The sequence below is a fragment of the Vicugna pacos genome, chromosome 14 (genome assembly GCF_048564905.1).
Source record: "Vicugna pacos chromosome 14, VicPac4, whole genome shotgun sequence".
Taxonomy (NCBI): Eukaryota; Metazoa; Chordata; class Mammalia; order Artiodactyla; family Camelidae; genus Vicugna; species Vicugna pacos.
This window is the reverse complement of record NC_133000.1, coordinates 14,899,507-14,914,404: the sequence shown is the minus strand read 5'-3', so window position 1 is coordinate 14,914,404 and position 14,898 is coordinate 14,899,507. Positions and strand designations below refer to the sequence as shown.

The following is a 14,898-nucleotide window of genomic DNA, read 5'->3' as shown; positions in this document are numbered from 1 at the left end:
GAACTTCTGAAATAATCAAGGGTGAAATGAATTTACTGTATAATTAACGAAACAGGAAGGACATATATTTAATATAGTACTGAATATTCCTTAATTACTATTATTTTATTCTTTACAGAAAAATGCACATTTAAATAAAAGTCCTTAAAAGAATAATCTCATTTACATTTATGTTTAAAGCATTATACTATTCTAACGTTTGCCGTGTACACATCACCAATCAACCACTACTTACTCAGGTATCGAAGTAAAGAGGCATGAAGGTCTTCAACAAAATGCTCTGACAATTACTACAACATTTAGCTCCTTTCACAAAGAAAATTAAAAGCAATGACATACAGACAAAATAAGCAATTAAAATGTTAAGAAAAGTAATACATTTTATAGCAAATAAATAGCCAAAAATGAAGTTGCCAATAATATATGTCACTTGTTATACTATATTTAAAAAAGACACTGAGACACAAAATTATTGTACTGTAGACTTAAAATTATTAGTGAGGTCTAAACTTCAGAACGACCAAAAAACCCACCCCACTCTACATCTCTATCAAAACAAATATTTTACATAAGAAAGATTCCCTTTTAAATCTATGTGCATTTTTCCACTTAATACTGTTAACCAAACCCATACTTATATTTATTTAAATAAGAATTAAATAAAGTGCCCCAAACGCTGATTTCATATCACAAAACGTTAAGTATTTTAAATCACAACTTCAGGGTGATATACTGTATACATTGGTTCCTTAGACAATATTAACAGGCATATTTTTAAGAATATATTTTCATCTATAGGTCAAATAAAGCTTTATTAAATGGTAAACACTTTAAACAGCGCAGAAATACAAGTTTCAAAAACAAATACATTCAGAAGATCTGCTGTTCAAATAGTATCTTTTCAAAACCCGGTGGAGGAGTATGATAAAATTCACTGAACTGGCAATCCAAAATTGCACTGTCATCAACTAGAGATAGAAAAAGAAAGAAAATAAATTAGAAGCAAACACCTTAATTTGAATGAATACATAATTATAAAATTAACTGTTTCATAATGCAGTAATGTTAATAGGCAAGAAGAACAAACACATCTGCTATCTGGGTTACAAAACATGATCCTATTGGGTAAAAATTTCCAAACAAAGAATAAAATCTACCTAAAACACTGAAAGGAAATCAAAATATCAAAATATTACTAATAATTATTTCTAGATAATGTAAATATGGGTAATTTGAGTTTCTTCCTTATTTACCTATCTATATTTTCTCAATTTTATATATTAAGATGAATTATTTCTTAAATATTTTATTAAAAAAATGATAGATTCACAAGAAGTAGCAAAAATAATACAGTTAGTCCTGTGTACCCTTCATCTGGCTTCCCCCAGCAGTAACATCTTATACAACGACAGAACAATACCCAAACCAGAAAAGTAACGTTAATACAATACTACTAACTAGACTGCAGGCCTTATAACCAGCATTTACCCAAGAGAAATGAATGCACAGATCCATACAAAGACTTGTATATGAATGTTCACAGCAGCTTTATTTGTAATGGCCTCAAACTGAAAAACAACCTAAACATCCACTAACAGGTGAGGGAAAAAACCAATTGTGATATATCCACACCATGAGCTATATTATTCAGTAATAAAAATGAGTTACTGATTTATGCTACTACGAACACAGATGAATCTTAAAAGAATTATGCTTAGTGTAAAAGCCAGACCAAAAAGAATACAAACTGCATGATTCTATTTATATAATACTCTAAAAACGCATAATCGGTAGTGACAGAAAGCAGACAGTAGCTTCCTGGGATGGGGTGGGGGGAGGTGAGCAGGAAAAATGATAAGGGAGCAGAAAGGAACTTTTAGGGGTGATTGATATGTTCATTATCTTGACTATAGTAATATGGATGCCCACTTTACAGCCATTTGTTAAACTGCACATATATGTTTAATGCACATTACTAAATATTTTATATTTCATAATAAATGCAGAAGAAAAAAGTTAAGTACTGGGTTTGACATTCATGAAGTCACTAGTGATTTTAACAACGGTGGTTTCAGTGAAGCGGTGGAAGGATCCAGGATTAGGGGTGGGATAGACGACAAATGGAAAGGGAATCTGAATTTCATTTTCATCTTTGAGAGTATTGGACTATTAAAATATTTGATTTAATTGGACTGATTTATATCAATTTAATTTACTATATGTAATTTGCTATCTTTAACTTTATTATGTTAAAAATAATACTGAATCAAGGAAACAATTTAGAATAAAAAACTCATTTGCTACTCTCATTTGTATAACTCATTCTACTAATTTTTATTTCATTTCTCAGGCTAAACTATTATGAATATTAAGCTACATTAAATATTAAGCTACAATAAAGATATTTCTTTTAGGCTTACCCAATATTGCAAGGAAACTATCCTGTTGCGTTTAATAATTTATTTTTATATGCAAAGACACAGAAAGGTAAAATCACTGAAAAGTAATATTTAGGAGAAAAGAAGATTAATGAAAACCTTAACTGAAAAGTGAAGCACAGGCTTTGGTTGTTATTCTGAAATTACTAAATATTTGTATTTGTTATTGTATACTTTTCTGCCATCCCCAAAAAGCACTGCTACTTTTCTAGTAAGTTACTACAAAAAAGTTAAGTTAGTTTTTATTATGGCTCTAGTCTAAGAACTTAAAGTAATTAAATGAGAAAATGTTTTCGATCTACTAAAACTATAGGCAGAAGAATTATACACCTGTTGATTTAAAGTTGATAATATAAAAAATGAACCAGAATAGAGTGATAAAGGCACTGAGCTTATGTATATTTTTTCACAAAGAAAGATACCTTATATTTTAGAGATACATATAAAATGATATGTCTGGCATTTGCCTCAAAATAATACAAGGAGGAGAGGTGAAGACCATGTTGGGAAGAGATGAAACCTGACTGACTACTAGCTGATAATTGTTTGAAAATGGGTGATGGGTACGTGAGGGTTCATTATTCTCTTTACTTCCATACATGTTTCAAATTTTCTGTAATAAAAATGAAAGTAAGTGGTACAGAGTCATCTCTAATAAACCCAAGTTTTGGAGAGACATACTTGCATAGAAGCTACAGTACATGGTTATCAAAAGCAAAACAATCAATATGAAACCATTCTACATTATAATTTCTCTTGGAAGAGTTTTAACATTAGGGTAATTTTATAAAGGTTAATTAATGCTCAATGCTCATATATGAAATTCCCATCCCTAATTTCAAAATATTCTTTATAGTTACATTCCCTGGTCATCTAACCCTTTCTAATAACTGGTAGAAATATCTTTTTGTAAATTCTGTAGTTTTTTGGAACTTTCTAGAAGATAAGACTACATGATGTAAAAGGGAATATGATTATTACATATTTAAGTATAATCACTGTATTTAGCAAGTTTATTTTTTAAATACATGGGGAATAAAAACCTTCCTTAGTCCTGAAAAGTGGGACTGTGATAACCTACAGAGAGTACATTCCATACACAAAGGTCCTAATTGTCCAGATTTCCAAATGATAGTTTTAAAGTAAATGAAAATGCCAAGCAAAAGTTAACACATGTTTAATAATATTTAGAAATATTTTAGCTTACCATAAACAACTGGATACACGGTCCCTCGTATACCTGATGCTGGACAATGCATGTTTTTTCCATTCAAATACACATTTAATTCTACATGGTCATATGTAATACCCTAGGAAGCAAAGTAAATATTAAAAAGGGCAAAAATAGAAATGTTCCATAAAAACCAAATAGTCAGAAGGCACTGACTGGGAAGCATGGAAATAAAAAAAATAAACAAAATGTCACATTCGCTTTTACTAAGGTTTTACAACTTGGTAGAATTGTGCCTGAACTGAGCCAAAAAAATTGGTGGTGATTACGTGGTGTGGGGGAAAGGTAAAATCCCGAGTCCACATTAGAGGTAAAACTAATGAGATCAGTTTAAATCCTAGTATTATATTCACATAATCTGGATTTTATATTTTAAATATTAAAATGATGTAAGTGCTTCCATATTGTTAAGCAGAAAGCCCTTTTAAACTCATAGAGAAAACACTACTCTCTACATGCAGAATTGATCTTTGGGGGGAAAACAACGAAGTTTTCGCCATTAGAGATTATTACCTGTCAGTGTTTTCAACTGTGACAAGTTGTCTTTATACAACTTATTTCCAAAAAGAAATAATATATTTCTGTAACTCTTTACCTTGGTTTGAAATATGCCAAGTGTATTACCAAGGTAAAGCTGGTATTCACAACTGCATAGAATTGGTAATTAGTATCAAACTGGAAAACAGAAAAACAGCTCAAAAGATTTTTAAAAAGACAATAGAATAAAAATGTATTACTTTGTACATTATTAATGGTACAAACATCATAATTGATAACAATTATTGTTATAAAAATGCTGGAAAACACTTTAATAACCTTTATTATGTACCAAGCACTATCCCAGGTGCTTCATATTTACTCATTTAATGCTCACAACAAGATAGGTATTATTATCATCCCCATTTTATCATAGATGAGGTAGCTGAAGCACAGAGAGGTTAAATAATTTACCTAAGGTTGCACAGCTAGGAAGTGGGAGAGCTGGGATCTAAACCTATGAAGTATGGTTTCAGAATACTTATTCTTAATTGCCATGCAATTCAAAACTTTTTAAAACTTTTCAACTTTTAAAACTCTGCTTAAAACTTTGTACAATAGTTACTAATTGATGACAAAAAGAGAGCTTTCTTTTGAAGAATTAAGAATAGGTAGTGGAGACCTTTCAATAGAGAAATCATCACAGACCAAGAAGCAATCACTTCAAGGATTTCTGACTCTGGATAAATTATATGAACTTAAAAGCTTTTAGAAATAGAAAAAGATCTTACAGATGACCTAGTCTTAATGCCCTCACTTTCCAGTTAAGACAGCAAAGGCCCAGATAAGTCAATGTGTTAAGTGCTATGAAAGAGTCTCCTCAAATCTTAGCAAAGCCAGGGTTTAGACTAAACACTGAGGAAGATAAACAGTGTGTTTGTTTCATTTCAGTTTATGTATTTAAATATAATAATAAAGCTAAATGACAGCTAGGATTAGCTTACTTAATAAAGAAGTCTGTTTTCACTTTAAAAATAAAAACGTATTTACAGAAACTGCAAAGTGTGTTACTCTCTTTATAGGACTACAGGAAATCGAGCAGTTCAGATCAGCAGGTTGCAACCCCATCACCCTTTCCCACCTGGTGGCAGCATAACCTATTTCAGGTAAGTTTCAAACCCCAGCCTCCTGCACCAATCCCCAACCCCAAAGAAAGAAGTGAGAAAGGATGTAAGAACCCCCACCCTCCATCAGCAGAGTTTAAATTCAAGTATTTTCTAACTTAATCTGTCCTTTTACATGATCTAGAAACTAAGTTTGATTCTGTCATAATGATACCAAATATTCGACATGTTCTAAGGGTTTATCAATAATTGTTTGCAGGTTTGGTGAACAGACTCTGAAATTCGACTGCCCATACTGTAATCCTGGGATCATTCCAAATAAGAAGTTAATTTCCCTTTGATCTGTAAAATGGTAATAATGGTACCACCTATTTCACAGGGTCATTATGAGGAATAAACAATTTAAGGGAGCACCTGGCCCATAACAGATGCTAGAGAAGTGTTTGCTGCTGTTATTATTACATAGAATGTTTGTAAAACTTCTCTAAAATTAAACTGAAAACTGCAATTTTAAAATGTAATTTGCACTCTTCAAAACTGTATTGATAAGGGTCAAAAAAGCACAAGCTGTTCCGGGTGTGCGCCCCGAGTGCTGCAGTGGGTACTGGAGAGCTGTAGGAGGTACTGTATGATTATCCTGTAATCATTTGGTTAGATGTTGAAAGCTTATTTTTCTTGATTTCTCCTCAGAGAATGGTACATGACTGAACTTCTACACATATGAGAATGTTTTTCCTGTCTTATAATCCATTTCACTTGTCTTATGCCATTGTCAGTAATTTGGTGAAATTTGTTCTCAGGTGTTTGAACTAGGCAGACAAAGTTAATATGGTAGGATAATATTTTACCTTTCAGGATCCTGCATATATTTCATCTTTCTGAGTCCTCCTTTTATTAGAATGGGCATAAAAGCTCAAAGTCTAATTTAATAATGCTGACAGACTAAAAACGACATTCTTAACTCTGTCAATTTGAGGTATCAGTCATCTCAAGGAATGAGTTAGGAGGGCAAGAACAACACACAGCAGAAGTTCAGCACATCAACAAAGAAAAACATTTGTTACTGATTATCCTTTTTTATGTTTGAATTTCATTTTTTAGTGTAAACAGGTTGATGGCACTAACTTGACTTCAAGATTCTCTTTCAAGAAATAACCATTTCAGTAAGGGTGTTCCATATTATGGACATCTGGCAATGATCTACAAATTCAGAGCCAACTATTCAAAAGAAGAATAGGGGAAAGCAGATTTTTAAAATGGTTTATGCCTTTAGTTTCCTTGTTTTCTTTAGTTAATTTAGGAAAAACATACTTTCAAAAATTTACCTAATTAAAAATTGTTCTTCACGTTTTTTAAATTGCAGAAAAGAGGAGAAAGATCAGACCATAATTAAAAATCTTCATTTTCACATCTTCCTTCACTCTGTCTCCAAAATACTGTTTATTTCTTTAATTTAATAATCTGGATTTCCTTTGTCTGTGTCATCTTATTATTAGGAACTCTCCCTCATTATTTAGTTTCCTTTCAACTTGGTACGAGAGCCAGGAACCCAAGGCTCTGTGTATAATGCACCTTTGCTAAAACAGGCCCCAAGAATCCTGTTCTCAATCAATAGCTAATGGCCTGAACTCAGTGTGTAGGGTTTTTGGATAATACCATTTGAAAGGAAGTATCTGGAAAAGACAGAAAGGGATCTCTGGATTACATTTTCAGTACTGTAGCTTCGGTAAAGACTTAAATGTACATAGTTGGGAATAAAAATAAAGAAGTCTTAATAATATGTATCCCCTCCTATCCTCTGTTTTCCAAAAAAAACTTTTCTACAATCAAGGCTTAGGATTCTGAGTCCAGTTCTTTGAAGAGTTCTGAAAGTGAAGGAAGTTTTAAAAGTGTAAGTTTAACGAGGACCAACACTCTTGATAAAATGCTGTTAATTCTTTAACAGAAGATCATAACAAGTTAAGTAGTAAATGTCAAAATTTTCTCTAAGAGGTCTCCAGCTGCAAAAATACCTAATATTTTCTAATAAAGGGTCACCAATTCTTACAATTGTGGGCCAAGATTTCTTTTATGTGAGAGAAGCAGGAAATGTTCATCAGCAGCCAACCCGTCATAATTTCTCCTAAGTGGAAAGAAGGGTTCACGCTGATCTTCCTGGCCAGTGGCGGCTGGAGAAAGGAGAGGGCAGTGAGGTAAGGCAGCAGCCTCCACATCAGCGCTCTCTCTGGAAAATGTACTACCTCATTCGATCCAATCCCGGTGCTCTGGAATTCAAACCACAAACTCCCAGGGAAAACTAAATATACTAGAAGCAGTTCAAGTTTAATAATTTACGGTGGAAAACAAACGCCACAAGGAAACTCACCACCACATCTCCCTCCTGTGGAAGGCTGTTTGCTGGCAGCCTGTTTTTCTCCTCGTTGTTGTGGTACAGGGCGCCATCATTTCTCATCACCAGACTGTGCACATCTCGGCCAAGAGGGATCTGATTCAAGTTAACCTTCTGGGTTGCAACGCCAATACCCCAGATTCCTAAAAACATAATAGTTTAAATGTTCCCCAAATCTGAAGAATACAAATATGAAAGCAGTTGTTTCAAGAGTGTAAATTGTTTTTAATGAAAGTGGTGTATTATCACTAAACTATTTTTTGTTAATCTCTAAAAAAAAAATCTTTTAAAAGTAGTTTGTAAACTACACTATGTTCTCTGCAGATGTAGCACAGCCTGAGCAGTAAGAGAGTGGGCCCTGGAGTCATACTACCTTGGTCTAAATGCTGACTTTGCTGTGTCACTGGGGCACGTTACTTCATCTCTCTCTGCTTCCTCACTTGTGAACTATGGATTCTAACAGTACCACCTTTCCTCCTAAGAGCTGTGCACACTGCGATATACTTTGGCACAAATGCCTGAAGCTTTTATTGAGAGATGAATGCTACAAATTCCAACAATGAATTTATTTCAGAGATATCATTGAGGATCCCTTCCTTTACAGAAAATCCATGTAAAAATTTGTATCAGATTTAATGCTCAAGGAAATATTTGCTTCTCTTGAGAAAGGGTATGTTATTCTTGAGATCACAGTAACCAGAGACATTTCACAGCCAGTGAGTTAATTTACAAGAGAATGGAGGACAGATTCACATTTCTTTCACATACTTAAGAAAATCAGTATTTAAAATGAGGTTAAAAAACAAGCCCCAGAGGGATGTTTTATGTCATTCTCAAGTAAGAGTAAGAGTAGAATTAATTTACTCCACTCAAGTTTTCCCATTCTGTACCTATATCATTCATGCCACTTTTCACGAGAAGTTTCTTATAATAAAGCCTTAGAAAAGTTTCCCCACAGTCAACACTGCCACAAGTTAACTCATTAATAACTGTCAGTAATACTCATGTAGAATTGCCCTACAACTCAAGAAACTTCAGTTTAAAAAATTTTTGATTGAAGAAAAGTTGATTTACAGGTGTACAGATTCATAAATTTTAAGAGTCTTTATTTAGACTTCTAGCAGATTTCTAAGTCTGCCAATTGCTTCCAAAAACATGGAATCAGGGAATCTTATCAAGAGTTAAACCATAAGATTAATTTTATCCTAAGATAAAATAGCAAGAGTCTACATCATAAATGCTTATCTAGCTGCCATTAATAATTAACTATATTAATAATAATGCTCACGCCTTATACTGATCCAGTATGTCCTGTCTTTAAAACGCTTTATACATATGGTTCATGTGATGCAGAAAGAGCAGCTCCTGTGATCCATTGCATAGATGAGAAAACTGAACGTAATTTAACTAAATTAACTAATTAAACCAGGATTGCACAACAGGAGGTGAAAGAAAAACATCTTCTAAGTAAGAGTTTAGTGCTTTTTTATTACCTCATTAAGGTTTTTCATATATTGAAAATTAATCCTAATAGAATAATTAGGACTTATAGTAGTAAAGTACCATTATACCAACCTGTGGACTGGATTTTGAATTCAAAGTAGCTCTTGTTTTGATGTAAAGGTGCACTGGCTAAACAACCTCCTGTTCCACATATTCTTCTTCCATTTTTTACAATGACAACATCTGTTCCTGAACAAAAAATACAGACACCATGTAAAGTTTCGTATTCTCTTATCCAACAGTCAAGGTCAATTTCTGTTTCACTTTTAATTTTTGGTCTACAAAAAATAGGGCCACTATACATGCTCTGAAATACGAAAATATTGATAAATTATATAAATATTTAATTCACTTTTCCCCCTGGAAGAACATTTATATTTAATATTAATTTACGGCTAGAAATCGTGTTTAATTAGGCAGTTTCAAATACACAGTGATAACTCTGAATTATACTGAATATTTAAACACTTAAAGTAGAAGTAGACTCTCTAATTTTAGCCAATGAATCAATTTGATGATTTCATAAATCTCTTAATTTAATTAAAAACATAAAACACTTAAACTTTGGCAAATCAGTACAATTTTCAATAAAATTCAAATGAATTAAAACAATCTATTAAAAACTGACTGAATGTCTACTAGGTACAAAGCCCGATGCTAGTGCACTGGTCAAGTAAGCACTGAAGATTAGTGAGATATAAAAAGGAACATACATCCATGTTTAAAGAGCTGACATGGAAAAATGCTAATTTTTGGATCTTACAAGATAGCTGCTGTCAATCACATTGCAAATATGTAAATGAGGTTTTAACATCATTAAATGCATTTTATTCTCATGCAAAATTTTTAGTTTAGCTCAAATAATGTGATAGATGAGAGTGAGAAAAACAGTCTCTTGATGATGTGACTCCAATACCAATTCTTTTCCAATTAGGAAAGCATGTATATCAGAGAACATGAAGGAACTTAACATAATTCTAATATGCAAGAAATATCCCATAACATCAAGGCATGTGACTCCCAAGATCTTTGACCAGTATGACTTTGCTGGCGGTTAAGTGTACAAGCCAAGTAGATCTGGCTATGAAAACTGTAGGGAACTCCTCCAGTGGGGGTTAAATAAAACTACAGCATAGAAACAAAAGATATTAACAGGGAGGCTGGTCTCTCATTAAGTCACTGTTGAATTCATACTTAAACAAAAAATTATTTGGGACAAATACATAAGAGAAATACCAAATTTTCTGATTCCATTACAATTCTAAACTAGTTAATATAAGAGAGATACTCTCTTAAATAAGATAAAACTAAGATCCTATTATATAATTATTAAAAATTCATTAGTATTCATTTTTTTCTAATTACAAACGTTACACCCCAAATTCTGGGAGAGTGTCTTTATACATAATTTACATCTGGCTGTCTTATATGCCTCCAGCAGCTTCAACTGGAGAGCATCCAGGGCCCAACTCCTCCTTGATGGCAAAGACCACGGAGTACTTGGTATCCGGCAGACGCTCGACAAATAACTGATACAGAAATAAATGAATATGCTCTGCTAAGCACTTTGTAGTGGACATGTAGTATCTGTTTTCCCTTTCCCAACAGACTTCCCCCTGGAGATCAAAACAGTTCCAAGGAAGCTTACTCAATCTCCGGCTTTAGGGGTACAGCTTTGACCTAAGTTAAGGCAATCAGTGCATTCCACATTTTTTGGCCACAGTGACTGGGTAAAAACCACTTATACGACCTAAACCACTACCATCACAGATAGTCTCAGGACTTTTGCAGAGAGAATGAAGGAACAGACTCACTCATTCTTGCTGGACCTGAATGAGGAAGCCTACAGCCCATGGAGAGGCTGCAAGTTATCACGGACATCAGCCTTCAGGAATAAGTAGCAGAAAGCAGAAGAAAGAGATGAAAAGAAGCCCAGTCCTTGGCAGCGCTAGGTCTTTCCTGAAGCTAGTGCTGCCTGTGTGCTCTTTTAATTTACATAAACCAATAAATTTCCTCCATTCTTTCAACAATTTTGAGTTGCAGGTTTAACTGCTTATAACTGAAAGCATCTTAAATGAAAGACATTTCAAAGAATTATGCCAATAAGTGGCATTTTTTTCTTACCCGGAAATGCTCTATGGTTCTCATACATAACTCTGAGATGGAACCACAGAACCAACTCTGAATATGGTATTATTTTCTTATCTCCAAGGTATTCTGCTAGGTACTGAGATGTTTTATATAGAAAGATGGATAGATTCAGAGACCATTCTGGAATGTTTGTGAATTATTAGGGAATTATTTTAAGCTTATTCCATTTCTCTTTTTCAGTATAAATGTATCCTATACCTAGATCTATATGATTTGTGTAATTTTATTAATTATCAGTATTGCTTAGAAAGTCAAAACAAATCTGAGTACAACCAAAACATATATAAACATAGCGAAAGTGTATTTTTAAAGAAATATTAGGTATTTCCAAATGAATGACATCCTTTTCAAAGTAGCTACCCTGGAAGACTTTCATTTCTAAAAAGTCAATTCACAATTACATACGGAGGTTGTGGCAAAAATGAAGATATTTACAAAAACTACGCCACAGAAAATACCAAGAGGAATTCCAAATGGTTTCAAGTTATGCAGCATCACCCAAATAAGTGACAACTTTAAGACGTTCCTTTGGATATGAAATGAATAGATTACTTTCTTTAAAAAAAAAAGGCAATCACATTGTTTAGGTTATCTAATAAAACCTTTCACATATCCAAGTACATGCATACTTGCTCAGTGTGCTTCTCATATTTTCAACTTAAGATCAATTCATGCTTGAAACCTATTCCTAGCTTGATAGCCTCTCCAATTATTCAGTTTCTAAAATCAGACTTCTGTGACTGAAGAACTTGAATTTACTGGAAGACAGGTTAAGAAAAAATTTCCATGCAGGTAGAAAACTGGGGAGTGACATTACTCTACTGAAAGATGCTGGGCAGCTTTAAAAAAGGAGAACATAGTGGAATGAGTACAGTGACCAGCTCTTCATGGAAGAAGGGATCAGAGAAAAGGTATATTTTAAAGAGCAGATTGTAGTAATTCACGAGTTTTGTAGTAGAGACAGAAAGAGCTACAGCTCCAGGAACTACATGTGGTTTTCCTTTACTGTATTCCCAGCATCGAAAACAATGCCTGCCATCTGATAGTCACTCAATAAATATCAGTTGAGTGAATGAACAGATGAAATGGAAACATTTTCTGAGGAAAGTCATAGAATTTGAACATCCGCTGTCTATAAATGATGATGAATAAAAAATAATTTAAAGAGATATATGTATACATACATATATTTACGTATTAAGGTTCTGTATTACACTTGGGAGACCTAAGAATCAAAAGTAAATACCCACGTACAAAGTGGTATACAATGATCACATCTGTGGTTTAGTACATGCTATATAAATATAATGAGCAGAGTGTTTCTAGAATTATAAAGAATCTGGGCAGAAGAGGGTTTTGCTATGAATATTAAAAATTTCCTTTGTTATTTCAATGCGCTGTCCTTTAGCCAAAGGGAGATGGGAAAAACCTAAAGTGCAGATGTATATTTAGAACAGAATAATCCACAAGAACACAATATTCTGAAATAACTATAATGGAAAATCTCTCCTCGAACCATACTCTAGAAGTAGGGAACTACATGGGACCAGCCTAAGAATAGAAAGAGTAATAGGGTGGTGACAGAGGCTACAGAGGGGAACAGAAATTGGAAGGAAAAAACATAGATGCCAAGGAGCAAAGTGCTGTTTTATTTTTTGCAATAGCCTGACCTGCTGGGAAGAGGCCAGTCAGATGAAATTACAACACCTCGAACCGTGACTAAGGAGGAGTCGGACAATGGGAGGTTTTAGCTGAAATGACAAGTTCTGACCTGAGCTGTGACTTCAGGCTTCTGCAATTTGCCTTGTTTTGACTTTTAAAAGGTGAGAGGAAAATCGTTTCAAATAAAATCGATAACTAATAGGCTGAGAGAAAGCTGTCAGGGCAGAAGCAGCAGCTGAGGTCAGACCTAAAATATTCTGAAAATGTGTGGGATATGATTGGAGCAGGACAGGCACTGTAGGAGGAGCACCAGGACATTCCCCGCTCCTCTCGCCTATGTACGTGGGACGAGTCTCAGGAGGCGGCAGCTCGGAGGAGATTCCTGTGAAAATGGGTAGGTCCACACACACATCTCCCTAAGACAAGCGCAAACAGGGCTGCGTAGCCCTGAACACGGAACCGGGCCGAGATGGAGTCGGCCGCAGTCCTAAGGAGATAAATCCGCGAGGCCAAATCCGGTCGACGGCAGCGTCGCAGGGCGGGGAGCAGGGGCCGGAGCCGGGCAAGGCCCGGCCGCGTGTGGTCCCCGCGACCCCCGACTGCCCCTGTCCCGCCGCGCCCGACCCGGGGTGGGCCGTTGGGTCTGGGGAAGGGAGGGCCCTTACCCATGTGCTGCGTGTCCAGCTGCACGGCCGGCATCTCCTTCAGAGGGATGTGGCCCGTCCCGCCATCTCTGCAGCACCGCAGGCAGCAGAACACAGAGGCTGCCATGTCTCAAGGACCGCCGCCGCCGCCGCCGCCTGCCGCCCCTGGACCGCCGCGACACCGCCCCCCACCCCTCCGCTCCGCCTCCTGCCTCCGCCCGAGCGCCGGAGGGGGTCTGGGTGGAGCGGGAGGCCGGTACAGCGACGCCCCAGGTGGGGAGGGCGCAGCGCACGATAAGGCGAAGCCGGCCTGGGCGGAAGATACGGGCGGGCGGGGCGGGGCTAGGGACGGGGCGGGGCAGAGGGTGTGACGGACAGGCTGATGGGCGGGAGACGGCGTGCGCCTGCGCGCAGGGTGCTTTTTCTTTGGGTTGGCCCCGCTTGTGTATCCCAATACTGACTGGTGCGCGAGGTTGTCCCAGTCCTGCGTACGCCCGGGGGGTCCTCGGATGCTCTATTTCAAAAACTCTGCCCCCAACTTCGTCATTATCTTTAGGGATGAATTGACAGAGGCAAATCTGGCTGGGGGAGGGGAACTTATTTAAAAGAGCCCCAAGATTTCCCCTGCGCTCCCAGGACAGAGAACTTTGCCTCGACCGAGAGCCCCCACCACACTCTCTGGCTTCTGAAGAATTTTGTCAAATCCTAAACAGACGCACAGGGCCCAGAAGTAATGGCTGTGATTGCACCATGGACGTGCACCCTGGGCTTTAAGTTGTCGGCCCTGCTGCATTTTAGGTGCAGAGACGCGCTTTCCGTGGCACTTGGTGCCGCGCGGGCGCGGGCGCGCAAAAGGCTACCCTAGAAGGGGGACACTGGGGCGGGCCGTAAGGGCAATTCTTGACCGGCCTCTTCCAAGCTCACCCTCTTGGTGGACTGAGGTTCTGATGAGTGTGATGGGGACCCAGGAGGCAGCGGGACGGCTGCGGGGACAACGGAGGAAAGTCCTCAGTTCCTACCGCCTGTTTCTTCCTGCTTCCACTTTAGGGGCTTCCCATGGCCGGCACCTGTGCTCTCTGTGCTTACTTAGATTATCTGTCCCTGACCCATTTTTCATCTTCAGATACCACTTGGCGCTTGGAGATGGTCTGGGACGACCTGTAGAATTAACCTGGTTCAAACCTCTATTCCCAAATAAAGTTTCCACCCTGAAGAGTTACCTATGGTTCAAGGCCCGGGAAACCGGATGCAAAATGTCCCCTTAAAATGTAATGGGTTC

At 36.7% G+C, this 14,898-nt stretch overlaps 1 protein-coding gene across 1 annotated transcript; it reads right to left on the bottom strand.

Moving 5' to 3' along the window:
* Positions 1–793: 793 nt before the first annotated feature.
* Positions 794–13,955, bottom strand: SPRYD7 (SPRY domain containing 7). The gene is made up of 5 exons (XM_006210138.4): positions 13,641–13,955; positions 9,235–9,351; positions 7,636–7,802; positions 3,646–3,748; positions 794–968 (listed from the first exon to the last, which is right to left on the bottom strand). Exons 1-5 carry the CDS (start codon positions 13,744–13,746, stop codon positions 871–873), a joined length of 591 nt encoding a protein of 196 aa, XP_006210200.2. The 5' UTR covers positions 13,747–13,955; the 3' UTR covers positions 794–870.
* Positions 13,956–14,898: the final 943 nt, after the last annotated feature.

Excerpts from the sequence above, each read along its gene's own strand:
- SPRYD7 (XM_006210138.4), bottom strand. The coding sequence starts at position 13,746 with ATGGCAGCCTCTGTGTTCTGCTGCCTGCGGTGCTGCAGAGATGGCGGG. Across the intron at positions 7,803-9,234 it reads ATTCAAAATCCAGTCCACAG|GAATCTGGGGTATTGGCGTT; the intron begins GTTGGTATAATG and ends TTATGTTTTTAG. Across the intron at positions 3,749-7,635 it reads CACAGGAGGGAGATGTGGTG|GGTATTACATATGACCATGT; the intron begins GTGAGTTTCCTT and ends TTTGCTTCCTAG.